Here is a 15,238-nt window from a genome sequence, read left to right as displayed (position 1 = left end):
TTGCATAAAATGGTAGGAAAATTAAGCCGCAATATCAACAAAGAAGTCTGAAAGTTTCCAAGGAAATGCAGTTCCTGGGAAGCAAAATGAGGGGGAAAAGTACAGCCATGGAATGGTGTCAGATCACGTTCCACAATGCAGGAGCATAGGCCATGCAAAGCAATGCTCAGGAGCAGACTAAAGCCTCCCTGAGCACTCTCCTTGAGTTATCCGTGCCAGGGGAATTGTTAGCAGCAGCCTATGAGTTTTAGTGTTCTCCATTCTGTAATATCATCTTTCAAAACTGAAAATACCATTAGTTTCTCTGCTTTTCATTTAAACACTTTGACATCCCTCTGTGTCAATTCAGGGCTTGAATATACTGCCACTGAATGGAATTTCTTACTTTACAGATGTTTAAGTTGTCTGTTCTTTAGTTTTACAAGATGACTGAGGCAGTAGCAGGTGAAGTGAATTGCTCCAAACCAAGCAAAAGACTGCAATACTGTCATCCCTCTCAATATTTGGTGTATTTATTAAAATACCAACTCTTAGCTAAATATATACTATTTTCTACCCTCCAGGATTATAGAAAAAGTCCTTCAAAATATGAATCAGGTGTAACCTAAAGCCAAGAAAACAAAAAGAAAAAAAGATTACTATTTACTACAAGATTTTCATTAACTTCTATAAGCTTAATACCGGCAAGCTCCTCAGGGAATGCTTCTGTATTTTTCAGTCCCAGAAGAAGTGAAATAAGTATTATTCATACTCTTCACTTCTACCAAAATGTCTCCTTAATGAAAAGTTAGCCATCTTTTGAAGGGAGACAAATGGTGGGTGGAATTTAGTCCATCAGTTTCAGATATCTAACAATTATTTTATGTCAGCCCAGTTTCAATCTGAATAGTTTTATGATATCGCTCCATGCTATGTCTTAATTAGAATCTGATCACACTGTTAATGAACTGAAGCATCTTATTATCTTTCAGGTGCTTCAAATAACCTCATTTGGGAAAGAGAGAGACAAAGCAAAAACAAGCATATGAAGATATTTAAATCAAGCAAATGAAGATATTTAAATCAAGCACTGCTGCACTGAAATATTTAGTGCCTGCTACAGAGCAAGTGAGGGAGTGCCAATAATCCTCTACAGCATGGCTAGACAGACATAGGCTCTAGCCCCTGTAACAGGCATTTCCTTTTCTACACTGACTATATACAGAACTACAGGACACTAATCCGGTGGTGATTCAGTCTGAGAACGTCAAATATCTGCCTGTTCCACCCGGAGAGGAGGGAACAGATAGGAAATGTGTAATATTGGCATGGGCCAAGGGGCAAGGGGTGCTAGTGCCTGCATTTGGTGAAATAATCTAGTGATGAAAACAGGCTGGAAATGAGAGATTTGATTCCAGTCTCAGCATGGGAAGATCTGAATTTACATTGCAGAGAGCTAGTCCTGGACTTTTTTAATACAAATTTGCAACACAGATGTTTAAAATGCAATACAGCTTAGTGTAAAAATGTACATGTATATATATGTATTTATTCTTTTGTGTGTGTATAAGCTACACTCACCACTATACATAAAATAGGTATTCTGGAGAGCTGAAACTGGAGTGTTTTTCTCCCCTTCCCAGTTGAATGCCCTGAACAAGAAATTGAATGGCCTTGGCCAGCTCTGCCTTTGGTGTTGGTTTTGGACAATTGATGACCAACTGCAAGAGATGGTTTAGAAAGCATTTGTACCCAGGAATCCAAGACATAGTTTTAAGTGCTTCCAAGTTAAATAAAGCCTGCAACCTAGGGCTTTGATATGCTAAATGAGTTTTCCAAGTACTCATCTTCTCTAGAGCTTTTGGACTTCTCCAGAAGACCTACATAAAGTTTAGCTAGTTGTTCACTAAAACGAATTCACAAGAGCTTGTAGGCTGATGATACGTATGTCTTCCCAGAAAAGGTAATTCTAAACACACAGGAAGCATAAGAAGAATTGGGCATCATTTAAGAAACGGAAGGCAGTTTTAGAAAATATGCAGATTGCCTTGGTCCTAGACAAATCAAGGCAGGACTTAGAATGAGTGACAATGTGGATTTTTTTGCATGTTTTCTGCAGTTGTGAAGAAACAGCAGCAAACGCTAAGATCTAACACTTTCATACTGTGAGCATGACTGAGCACTGGCACAGGTTGCCCAGGGAGGTTGTGGAGTCTCCATTTTGAAGACATTCAAAAGCCATCTGGACACAGTCCTGGGCAACCAGCTCTAGACATCCCTGCTTGAGCAGGGGGGCTGGATCTGATGACCTCCAGAGGTGCCTTCCAACCTCAGTCATTCTGTGATTCTGTAAGTGTGTTTTGAAACAATACTGGAGTTCTTTATAATTTTATTGCAGTTATTCTCACCTCTGTCTACATACTGGCAGAATCCAAAGTCCACTCAAAATTAAACTCATTTTAGCTAAAAACAAATGCTTCAGTTACACAGCAGGAAATAAATACAAAATCAGAGTAGTCTTTGTATATGGCAATGTGGCTGCATTAATTTGATAATTTTGATACTGAGTAGATCATTTCATAATGCTTGATGAAAATAAAAATGCAATACTCTGACAAACTTTCATTAATCTTTAGAAGTTCAGTCTATTTATGTTATGTATAAAGTGAGAATCTACTATAACTGTGCTTCTTCTAAAAATGCCTACCTGCTCCATAAACCACCGAGTAAACTATACGCTTTGCTTGCTCTCTGTCAGTGTGTTTCACTTCTTCACTTGGAATCCCCTTCCTAAACAAGCAAACAAAAATCAAATTAGTTTTAACTGAAATGTATAACTTTTTATCCCCTCAGAAAATGTATTTAAAGTCAGTAGCCATTTAATAACTACAGACTTGTAAGATACGAGCAGAAGCACTTAGAAGGGAAGAAGGGATGTTGTCTTCATCCAGGAATACAAAACTTCTTTATAAATTTTAGTAGTGATAGCCCATAGTAAATTAAACTCTTTATTTTAGTCTTCATCTTCTCCTTTCCCTCTCTTTTCAATCAAATTCTTGGCTACGAAAAATCCTACTACCTTATTATTTAGTTCTTTAGGTTGAAGAGAATTCAGTACTGACCCATGAGAAAAATTAAACCTTTCCAGCAACAGCATTTCTTCAAGACATGACATATATAGAGACTCAAAGCATAAGTCTGACCTAAAGCTTATTTAAACAAAGGTTGTATCAGGGCTTCACTAACAGGAATATCCAACCTTTTATCAGGAATGATGACTGATAAAAGCATGCACTGAATCTCTCCATATGTCTTACACAGCTCCACGATGAAGATGCTTCATAAAACAGCAGCACTAGCTGTTTCTTAACTAGAGAGCGTAGCCAATCTACTACCAGCAAAGTATCATCCTTCCCAGTTTCCATTCACTCACCAACTGATGTAAAACAGTCCTATGAAAGGGCTAATAGATCTAGCAATTTGCAAATCAAAAGCTAGGACTCTGCAACTGGGTACGTGCCACCTATGGTTCTCCTTACCCAAAGCTTCAAAAAGAATACTGATGTTACCAACAACTGAAAACACTTAAGATTTTTGATTCTTGAGTTTAAATGGAAGTGCATTGGGGAGAATCTAGATTATCTACTCATGCTCTGAAAACAAATACCTACACAAGTTTTACACAACATAGCAATTCATCTTTATCAGAGACACTTGCTGACATATGCACCATTTGTTAATGTCTCCTCATGAGTCTGCTCATGATGATTTGTTTACATTTTTAAAAGTAAAGTTTGCTATGCTTTGTTATGAAAGTTTTTTGCCATGAAAGATGCTTTGTTGTGGAAGTTTTAGCTGACAACCTTTAAGAAAATGGCATATTTCTGTGTATCTTCTCAAAGAAGAGTCTTCCACCATTATTATGATATTCACACACCTAGAAAACCAGCACAGCCACAAATTTTTGCTTGGCCCATACATTGGTTTTAGTCAAGCCTATGCACAGTGCTGGTATAATTAGGCCCTCTGAACGATAAACAGGTAGATAAAGAGTGCAATCAGATTTAAGCAAATCCTTACAGCAGTACAGATTTTTTGAAGAGAAAAAATAAAAGTGAATATGATTGCAAACCTTCACTGAGCAAAAAGTCTTCAGTTTGGAGAAGCACGCGTTGTTCCTTTGAATGCTACTAATTGCTCATAGATAAAATGGACTTTCCACTGCTCATTTTAGGCTGAGAAAGATGAAGAACCAGATAATCTAATACATCATGTTTTCCAGCTGTAACAAAGACTATTCCCACTTAAGTCAACCATGTTGGTAGTTGGAGACACTTATAATTTACCTTCGTAGTTATGGTCAAAAGTTCACAGCTCTTTTGAATAAAGTAGGTTGGGATTCCCAAATGTACCAGAGTAAGAAGACAAAGGGGCAATCAAAGCTAGTAAGAACAGAATTAGGAAACTAGACATCATTAAGGATTTCCTGAAGCAACCTCTGGCAGAAAGTCCACAGGAATTTCCTGTAGAACCTGGCAGAAAGTTACATATACACTTGAGAAAGCATCTATCCACAACCAGGAGGGAAAATAGAATCTGATAAGAGAGTAGATCTTACCTAAGGACCTTTCTGAGACAAAGAATCAAGACTGAAGAATGCTGAAACTAGGGAAATAATACAAAAATGTAATACTGCTTTCCTAATACTGCATAATTTGAACTAGAGGCCTGGAGAAGGCAAGAGATAGGAATACAGTAAGAGTTTATTTGCAGAGTTACTTAAGTCTGAGGCTAGAGATAACTGAGAGGGAAGGAGTCAGCAGGGGGTATGTTAGCTGCTCACTTCTCTGAAAAAGAAGGGCTATAGTAGAAAGAAAACAGTGGGTAAGAAGTCATGGAGATTTGTAGAGGAACACCCATACTCATCAGATCATGGTACTGAGGAAGACACAAAACGAGAGTGTTGCTGGGAGGGACTGGTGGTTTGAGAGAAGCTTTAACAGTGAAAGAAGACGCTAGAACTTGATTAAGTGCACAGTGAGACCCACTGCTAGGATTTTAAGGATGATTTTGCATTATCCGAGCTCCCACTTGAAAGGTCTGACTGGGAAAAACAGAAAAAGACTTATTGCTGTAATCATGATAGGCAGTGTCAAGAGGAGGATCCTGTGTTTCCATTGTAAGCAATCACAACAAAACCTTGTGTTACACAGTTATTGGTGCAGATGTACATGCATCATACAATCATGGCAATCACGACAGTCACTTAGCATTTCCTGATCTTTGGTTAGTCATGAAATACAAGAGAATCAATTAAAATTTCAGAGTTTTATGTAAAATATTTTGTAATATAATGCTAAAACCAAAGTAGTCAGTCAACACCTCCTAGTGTGTCAGAGTGGGAAATGGGAGGACTTGGCAGAGAGGCATTACACCTAGCACTCTGTACATTTGTAAATAAATGTACCACGTTTAAGAATCCGGAATAATAAAGTATGAAATTGCCATATAAATCAAAAGTGCTTGAGCAAACAAGTCATTAATCAAAATTATCCCTTTTTTTCTAATAATGAAAATGTTTTTTTTTTTTTCTGTTTGTATTGACAATGATTGGTTTCTACTTAGGATGCTTAATTCCTTCTGTAATAGAGTGGTGGCATCCCTGCAGTGTGAGGTGAAGACTATTTATTCCTTTGGATAACAAAATGGTGGGGGCTTTTCTGGGGGTTTCTAATTCTTAGAAACACAGCAGCTATATTACAAATGCCCAGTGGACTTTCTTCTTCAGCCTGTTTCTTCTACAAGCAAATTTATATTTGTGGTAATTTATTTGCTTTAATGGGTACTGTGAGAACCTATTTGAAGTTAAAACTTTCATTTTGGCTTTGGACTCATCATGGAATACCATGATATTGAAAAGGAGACCTTGTCATCTGTTTACTTGTGTAAGACAAAATGCTGAGCGTTGAATTGTAGTATAATGTAAAACAGATCTATAGTGGCGATGGATTGTTTTTGAATAAACTTGAATCTGAAAAGGAAGATGACTGGGCATAAAAGCCTTAGCTGCTGGGCCCCAGCAGTGACACGGATGCAGACTTCAGCTCACCCAGTACTGCATGTACGCCTGGAGCAACAGGAAGAACATTAATGCAATGTAATAGAAATCGATGCAGAAAATAAAACTCAAGAGAAGAAAGAATTTGGTGCAGGTTTTGTTGTGGAAATAGCACAATTTCTGAAGTCATGCAGGAAATATATATGCAGTTATTAGTTCTAGCATGAAACCTATTTTTCCATTTTATCACATCCTTCTCATTACTCTCTCTCAAATACACTATTTGTTCAAGTTTGTAATCAGTATTATCATCATCATCTTCAAATTCCTCCTGATCTGCATCTCCAAATGTGCAGTATTTCACCTCCTACATTCCTGTCCTTGCCTGCATGTTTATTTCCACATAGCTGATCTGTTTGTCCATCTTTCTTCATTTAGTACTGCTTTACAAGTACTTTGCTTTATAGTACTTTGAAACATATGTATTAGGTGGAATAAAGAACAGACTTCAGTGCTGAAAAACATGTTCAGGTTAATAGATCTCATTATTCTTGGAAGAGTTTGCAGAGCTAAACAACCTGAAAAGGTCCATCAGGACAGCAGAACAACTTACAGCTGAAAACTGTAGAAAAATCTAACAAACATAGTGAGAGTAGAGATATACAAACTCTTCAAAGAGGTGGTTCTACTAAAAACTGGGCTGTATGTCTGAAAGGGAATAGCTGCCTAATTCTTTGAGTGAAAAAAAAGGAGAAAAAATTACTAGCAAAACAGCGAAGAAGGATAACATCAAGTTATTAGTAAGAAACATACAGTGCAGATATGAAACTTAATGGGTGCATGGAACTTATTACTTTTACAGAGATAATATCTTGAATATTTTCTGTGATTTCTAAAAAAATCACTATATGTTTTCATATATTACTGGGGTCTTATGGACACCTCAAAGAGTTCCTGCTGAATTAAGTCTTAAGTCCTTAAAACATATGAATACCAAGTTTCCTTATACCCAAGAAAGAACAGCAATCGTATTTGTAATTTTAAAAAGCTTAACTAGAATTACACATTTAATACAGAGTAGAGATCTGGATGGACATATTTTTAACCTGTACAGAATAATAAAAGGAAAGAATTAATGCCAATTTTAGTAAACAGAATGAGCACACACAGCATAAAGTATACAAACACAAAAAAAAAATCAAAGAGGCCACAGGGCATAAAGTTTGAGCAAACCCACAATAAAACTTTGAGAACAGGTAGATTTGGAGAAATGGAAGGAAATTAGTTTTAAAAGAATGCGATAAGACATTTCTGGGAAATGTATGGTGACGGAAGTCGTCTGTTTATGTACCGGAAAAGGCAGAACAAACTTTCAAACAATGTCTGGCAGACATGCGTTGCCTTGATCTGCATTACATTACAGTCAAGCTAAGCTCAGTCATAATAGCCACAAATCTCTTGGCTGCTCTCCTGCATCTGCCAATTAATCCAAGTCCTAGCTGTGAGTTGTTGATGTGGGAAACGAGATGGAGTGCCATTAAATTCATTTTATACATGGTCATTAATGTCCAATAAATGAGTGAATATATGAGTGAACACACATTCGTTCATCTGACTTTTTACAGCCATTTTTAATTTCATCAGTGAACTATACAAATCTCTCATTTTTAATCACCTCTTGCTATTAAATAGCAGATGAGGGTTGTATATTTTGTAAGTTTGTGCCTGGAACTTTGTGTTGGCATACGAAACTGGTACAATTTACGTCATTAGTGACAACTGCAAGCTTTAGAAAAGCTCGGTTTTACAGAGGTATCATCACGGGATAGATCATGTAGGAGGTAAATTTTGAAAGCTTACTTTTTCAAGTACATTGGCCTTATTATACCTAAGGCAAGCGGAATATATACCACAATATATGTGAGCATCCTAAACATACAGAACAGACTGGCTACACATAACCCAGTCCGTTCACTGTTAACGCAATGCATAAGAATAAGCAATATTTTGAAAGCTGCTAGTCCGTGACTAAAGGAAAATGCTGACAAGGCTCAGGCGTAAGCTGTCTCAGACATTTTTAAGTTAACATGTGGAAACAATCTTGGAACAACTTTTTCCTGGCTAATCTCTGTTACAAAATACAGAAAAGGAAGAGGATGGGAAACAGTTTTCCTGAAGCCACTGTCACACCAAAACGGATCGCTAGTTTTGCCTCACATGTCAGTCAAGAGCCAGGCATAAGGTACATGCAATTATAAATCATCTAGATATTTTTATCATGTACAGTTTTAATGTATGGTTTGATACAGAATGTCCAGTGAAAACCATGTATATATGCCTTCTATAACTGAGGCATTTATACAACTATGTTCTAAACAAAAAGTAGCTGGATTGTCTTCCTCATAAGAAGAGCACAGAGCCATCAGAATGAAAAACAGAATTTGTCTAGGCTGCCTAGAAGAGTGGAAATAAAGTTAAGATACTTTTCTCAGAAAAGGAAAGAAGCATCTTTCTGATGCAGCCTGATTCTGAAATACAGGCTAACATCTTGTCAGAAGGGAAACAGCAGGTGAAATAGCTAACAAAGATAGACGTTTCTGATGTAACCTAAGTATATATAAAGTCATTTTATTCTTTTTTTTTTATCTATGTCACTTCTAAACACGTCTCAAGTCTGATTCAGATGTTACATCTAATGCTTGTATTCACATTTTTATTGTAACCTGGTTTGATGAAGTGAGATAAAAGGTTACAGAATACAAAGAAACTCCTCACCCAAGGATATGCACCAATAAATGAATCAACAAACTAGGCATCTTCTCCTTATCTAAAGGGTAATCACTCTGGCATCAGGAAAGGCACAGCTGTCTTCCAGTGGCCACTGCACACGTTGGAGAGTCTCTGGCATGGATCTCCCATGTAAATATAGGGGTCGTGTACTTAAACACTGAGGGTAGAGGGTCACAACTTCCCACTTGTGGAGTTTAAAGTTGTGTTTTATTTAATTAGAGGTTTTCATAAAAGCTTTTAGTTGTGTTCAACTTCTTTGAATGAAAGACTACAGCACTGTCAGCTTGATGTCATCCTTCCTGTAGTACAGCCAGCTCTGCAACATTTTAGTCACTGCGTCTTTCCCCTCTTTGTATGCCTGCCACCTTACCACATTGCATTTTAAACTGTTTTATACCTATTTAGCACCAGGAAAAGCTTTATAACCCCTGTAAACTCTTTTGCAGGACTCCAGAAGCACTTTAGGATTTTAAAAGTCCTTCCAGTGATTAATCATAAAATAATTTGAGTAGCCTCTATAGTCTATTGCATGAAGATTTATTTCATTAGTCCTCAACCTCCTTTTAAAGAGCTTTCATGTATTTTACAGAAGATAAAGACACATCTTTTCAGCTTGCTCTGTGGGCCAAAAGTCTTCTGTTGATTTTACTACTCCTGTTTAAAGGAGCGAGGAACCAGATAATTGCAACAAAGTCATGTCATAAATTATAGCTATCATCAGTAACAACTGGTTGAAAGATTTGTTTGGGAGTACAGTGATGCATTATCTTTATTAAGATATTTACCTGCATGTTGATGTCCCACATATTGGCTATTGAAGACATAAATTAGCTAGCATCTATTTTCAGTGCTCTTGACAAAAAAGGTAATTTAGAGATTTTTCTTTAAAAATGCACAATTCTGGACATCTGTCAGAACAGAAAGTCCCTGACATTGATGAAGGTGCTTGAAAGAGCACATTCAATCCTGCAGCCTTCATCTTTTCACTCCTTCACTCCTGCAGGAACAAAAAAAGGTTTTCTTCTCACATTTCTAGTCTCTCTTACATAATGAATTACACAGACAAGTGATACTTGTGATTGCTGAAAGAATTAATTTACGAGACGGTCTTCAGGTCTACAAGCACAGAATAAAAGGAAGTCAGGGTAAGTAACTCACAGCTTCAGATGCCAGTATCAACATCAACAGTGATGAGCACCATCACTGAAAGAACAAATAAATGTAATCAGATTAAGGGGTCTATACAAACTGGGATCACATAAATTTGTCAGAGGCCATTTGTATAAAACACTGATGCCAGTGATCAAATGCAAATTAGTGCATTTAGAGTTCTTTCTTCACTTGCCACTTATATTTTTCAAGCTTTTCTCTAAGAGGCTTCAAAACAGTTAAGAAGGAAAAGAAGCCACTTTGGGAGATAATACAGGTAGCTGTAGCAGAGTATCAAATAAATACCCATCTTGAATCTGTTAGAAGTCTCGTAACGTTATAAAGAAATAGATGGACCTTCAGAGCAGCCTTTAGATATATACTAGAAAAGTGAAACAGAAGGAAACAGAGTTCTTCATATATGATCAAAAGATGATGTAACTGCCATCTCAGATATTACATGGAACAAAACATGGAGCTATAGTACTGTTAACAACAACGTACCGTTTGCTCAGGAAGAACAAGCGGGGGAAGAAGGGAGGAGATGTCACACTACGTCAAACTGCATCCACATAGTTCAGAAAAAAAATAAGCAGACTTTTAAATATCTTGGTAGGGCAACCAAAAGAGGAAGAAATCAGTCATGCTACATATGAGGGTCTTGGCCAAATGGGTTCTGCAGAGAGGAATGTGATACTTCATATCCCATCTCTTTCAATCTTCACTAAAAACATCTCTTGCAGCTTAAATTTCTATTATGCCTACGATTACAGTGAACAAAAGGCAAAAGTAAAAGTGAAGAATGAATTGCCTTTGCATTCTTGACTTCATCAAGATTTAGCTTGACGCTAATGTTAATTGGGTTAAATGAAATAAATGGAAATATTTTACTAAGGCTCTGGAGTGTGCTTCATAAAATGTAGCATTTTACCAAAGTCACTCTAGAAGGAGATGACTATTTGGAGATAGCTTTTGAAAAACAAGAAAGCCTCTTCATGAAATTAGCAAAGCCAAATCTTATCAGACAACACCACAAAACAATTGAAGACTGTCCAACCTCCTCAGAGCTTGCTTTTTTACTAGTTTTTGTGTTAGTTGCGGTGGTGACAATTCTAAAACTTTACTTTTCATTTATACTAGAATGCTAAGAAACTATTTAATACGCAGTAAAAATAAGCTTCCAGTGACAAAATGAAGCTTACTGGTTAAACTTGTAGTTAACAACCCAGTTTATTTAAAGCTGTTGTTTAGTTCTTCTGAAAACAAAAGCCATTATGCTTCCTGAAGACTTTATTCCCTCTGCCTTATTATCTGCTTGTCTAAACAAATGTCACAGCTGTACTTCTCCAAGGGACTGTAAACTACAAGGTGAAATTTCCATAAGCTGCCATATAGACAGTCTGTCACAGTGCAAAGTAAGACAAGTGTTAAATTTCATTAATATCAACTATTGCAAGTGAGCTTTCAAAACAGATAGAAATTGCTTTGCTGCAAAAGTAAAACTGTTAACAGATTCCACACCAACACCCATAAGGTGTTGAACTCGGAGCTTAAAATATTTTAAAACTCTGGTTCTGAGAAGGCAAACTGAACATCCTCCCTTTTACTAAATTTCAGCATTTATAATAGTTATTCTTTTAGGGGTGAAGTATGGGACAAGGGAGTAGGTAGAGAAAGCAATAGCTAATTAAGCCAAGACATGAATGCTCTTTGAAAAAATATACTGCAATAATTAAATATCACAAGCCAAAAACCTCAATCTGTCTTCTATATCTCCACAGAAAAAATCAAATATATATACATATATATTTAAACCTTCACTTGAGGAGACAGAGCTACCAAACAAAGTTATTCCAAAGGCAAAACAAAAATTATTACAGCTATCATGCACATTATATTTGCAAATGCCACAATTTTCAAGAGTTTCCTGTCAGAATCTTCTGAGGAGTACCCTTCAGTACAATTCTTTTATTATGCAAAAATGTAACAGTTACTACAAGCATTCATTATGAAACAGACATATTTCACAAGTGTTGCTTATTGAGAGGGATGAAAATCTTAATGTAGAATGAGTCCTTGTTGCCTAATGCAAACAAGACTGATTTACATAATGATGCTTCTTCAGAACAACGATTTTATATGTTAGCCTTACAGAAACTTAAGTAATGAACTTTACCATTAATGACATACTAGGCTAAAAACTCCTACACCAAAACTGGAGACACAATCTGAGGATACAATTACATCTGACTTCATGATGTTTTCAAGCAGATATGAGACTGTCTAATCCCAAAGTGAGTATAATAACAGGACAGGAATGAGAAACAGTAATGCAATATACAGAGATCTTAGAGCTTGTCTTCCAAGCTATTTCACAACAAACTCTTCTTCAACACAGCAAAGGGGAGAAGAATTACATAGCATCCTGACACCATTTCCCCCCTCCAGACTCTAGTAATTGTGAATCTACTCCTACATGCTGCACAGCTTGAGAAATAAACCCTTTCAGATAGTCTAAAGAATAATAGGCACTATTGCTTTTCTGCAAGCTATTATATTTGCAAATAAGAATTATTAAAGTATAGAAATTTTGTATAAAGTAGGGAATAAGGAATTAGAAACAGAGAAAAGATGTAATAATTGATCATGGAACAACTAGGAAACAGTGCAGTCCGGCTGTGGAAAAACACACAAAATTTTAGGACATGTCAGGTGAGCTGTTTCCAATGACAGGATGAAATCAGTACTGCTGTACCATATACTGGTGAGATTTATCTGGGGTAGTTAGCATAATTTGGTTACTATGTTCAAGAAACATTAATTTGGTGGTGGTAGGCTACCAGAATACTGAATAGAGAAAAAAAAAAAATCAACCATGTGAAAGGAGACACTGACTATGTCAATATTAAGAAATTAAACCTGCCCATAAATATTCTGCAGCACTGGGGCTAACTGGAAAACACTACCACATATGCATACTTCAAATCTCTCTTACTATCCAAACATGATGCTCCATCCAGCAGAGTGGTGGAAATGATCCCTGGCCCATGATAATTCAGGAACTGTGCCCAGGAACTGTTTGTTCCAGAGCCATGACTATGATAGGGACAAATTTACCAAGCCAGTTTTTGAGTGCCAGCAACTACAAACATCCTTGACACTACGTTTATTAGAATGAAGGTAGCCTCTCAAGTCATCTTTCTTTGTTTCATCCATCATTCTGCTAGCCCAGTTTCATGGCTGTTCCAAAATTACGTTACGTTTCTGACCCATGATACAAGTATTCCTGAGACTGTGCTCTGGTGAAGAGATTTCAGAGGTAGCTGAAAAAGCTAGTTTTGGTAAATACAGCAGTCTAGTGAAAAAAGCCCCTCAGTGCCACAGAGGCTTCTTTTCCTTGCCAAGAAGAAATACAGATTAATGAATGTGGAATTCCATGTAGTCATAACCAGCTTCTCCTAATACTAGTTCATTAATACATGTTGATGACAAATGTCCTAAGAAAGTTTGTTTTGTTTCCTTAAAGAATGAGAGCTGAGAACACTGTGGATTGCCTTCCTGAAGCGTTTATACAAAGCAAACACTGGGGGGCGAGGAGAGCTAATAAAGCTAATGGGCAACATTGGCAAGAATAATAAATACAGTATATAAACTGTAGAAATAAATATAAGGTAGAAAGTAAAAGGAGTTTTCAAGCCAAAAGAGGAATGGGGAATTCAACAGCTCTTCAACAGCAGTATGTAGGTTAAAAGTAGTTCTAAGCTGAGACACTACCAGTTTATGAACAGGAATTTATGACATTGTCACCTTAAACAATGTTATGACCAAAAAGGTCCTTTTAGTCTTATACTCCTGTGAAAGACCAGGCATACTCTTGCCAAACATAAAGCACTAACCAGCAGTGTGAGAGATTCTGCCTTTCTTTTTCTTAGAGCTCTTCTGAATGCTTCTCTGTTTCTTAATAACTGCTGTCACCTTGTCAGCATCTTTTCCTACCACAGGAGACCACATTTATTCTCACAGGAATTCAAGCTTATACTATAGCACCTCATCGGTTTAAAAAAATTCTCAAGATTCCTAAGAAATCTGCAGTGATACAGCAGCAGGAGCTGCAAGTGGTACAGCCTTATTCACAACTATTTTACCAAATAAGCTATTATTAAACACCAGATTGCTAATGAGTAGTATCTGCCCAATTAGACTTTTTGCCACAGAATAACTGTCCTAATGTGACTTGATTTGGAAGAGTGTGCCTTCCCATTCAAACTGAAATTGTCTCTCTCTGAACTGCACATATGAAACAAATTCTTGATTCCTCACTTTTTATCAGCAATAGTCTGAATAAAAAAAAAAGATACAAGATACAAAATGAGAGATATTTTAGATATTGATCAGAACAGAAACAATACATAAACAATGAGACAACGGATAAGTACTAAAATTTGTTCAGTTGAAAATACTGCAGAGATTATTTCTTCAGAATCTATTTTACAAAAGAAAAATAAGCAGAAGCGTTGTAACTAAAAATGGTAACAGTACCACAAAACCAGGTAATCCAATGATAATGAAAGAAAAGTTATGTTAACCCTTAGTGAGACATCTGGCAGGTAGCACTGATTTTAGGATCTCTAGATTTACAGCAAAGCAATACTGGTTGAGTCACATAGCCAGGCTTCAGAGCTGAAAGATCACAACAGTCACATACCCCTGAACAGAGACTCCAGTAGGGATACTCAGTTACACTTATTTAAGGGGACTGCCAGATAATAAACATGAAAACTTTTCTCCACTCTCTTCAAAGGCAGGATTCTGGAAGTAACCCTAAGTACTCCATGGTGAAGAGTAGGCATGTTTGTAATTTGTCTTAATCCTGCAAAACAGTTTCATGATCTTATATGTGCTCAATGGCATGGAATGTCTCTTCTTCATTGCAACTCCAAAACCCAAAGATTTCATTATTTTGCAATGTATGAAGTGAAATGAGTCAATCCAAATTAATTTTAGACTTGACACTAAGCTCATAAAAGGGAGAAATTAATCCAACAGACTACATGTTCTAATATCTGATTAGAAGTGCATGAACAGCCTGGACTAGCTAAAAAAGTCTTTAGACAAAGCTGAAGATCTAAGAGTCCTAAGCTGGTGTATCTCGTTATTTAGACAATGAACAAAACAGAGAGAGCTCTAACCAGGGGAAAGGGAGCTGTGTAACCCTGTGGCTGCACCTTGTAAACACGGGTTTGCTAATGGGGCCAAAGCTCT

General features: G+C 36.8%; 1 protein-coding gene across 1 annotated transcript in view; it reads right to left on the bottom strand.

The window, feature by feature from the left end:
• Positions 1–15,238, bottom strand: part of POLN (DNA polymerase nu) — a 112,823-nt gene that overhangs the window by 32,334 nt on the left and 65,251 nt on the right. Inside the window, exon 21 of the mRNA XM_037386486.1 lies at positions 2,687–2,769. Within this exon, the coding sequence (XP_037242383.1) occupies positions 2,687–2,769 (83 nt within the window). The remainder of the gene's footprint in view (positions 1–2,686; positions 2,770–15,238) is intronic.

Source organism: Falco rusticolus, chromosome 1, assembly GCF_015220075.1.
Source record: "Falco rusticolus isolate bFalRus1 chromosome 1, bFalRus1.pri, whole genome shotgun sequence".
In the NCBI taxonomy this organism is placed as follows: domain Eukaryota; kingdom Metazoa; phylum Chordata; class Aves; order Falconiformes; family Falconidae; genus Falco; species Falco rusticolus.
The sequence above is the reverse complement of the archived record's forward strand: the minus strand, read 5'-3'. Positions and strand labels throughout refer to the sequence as shown.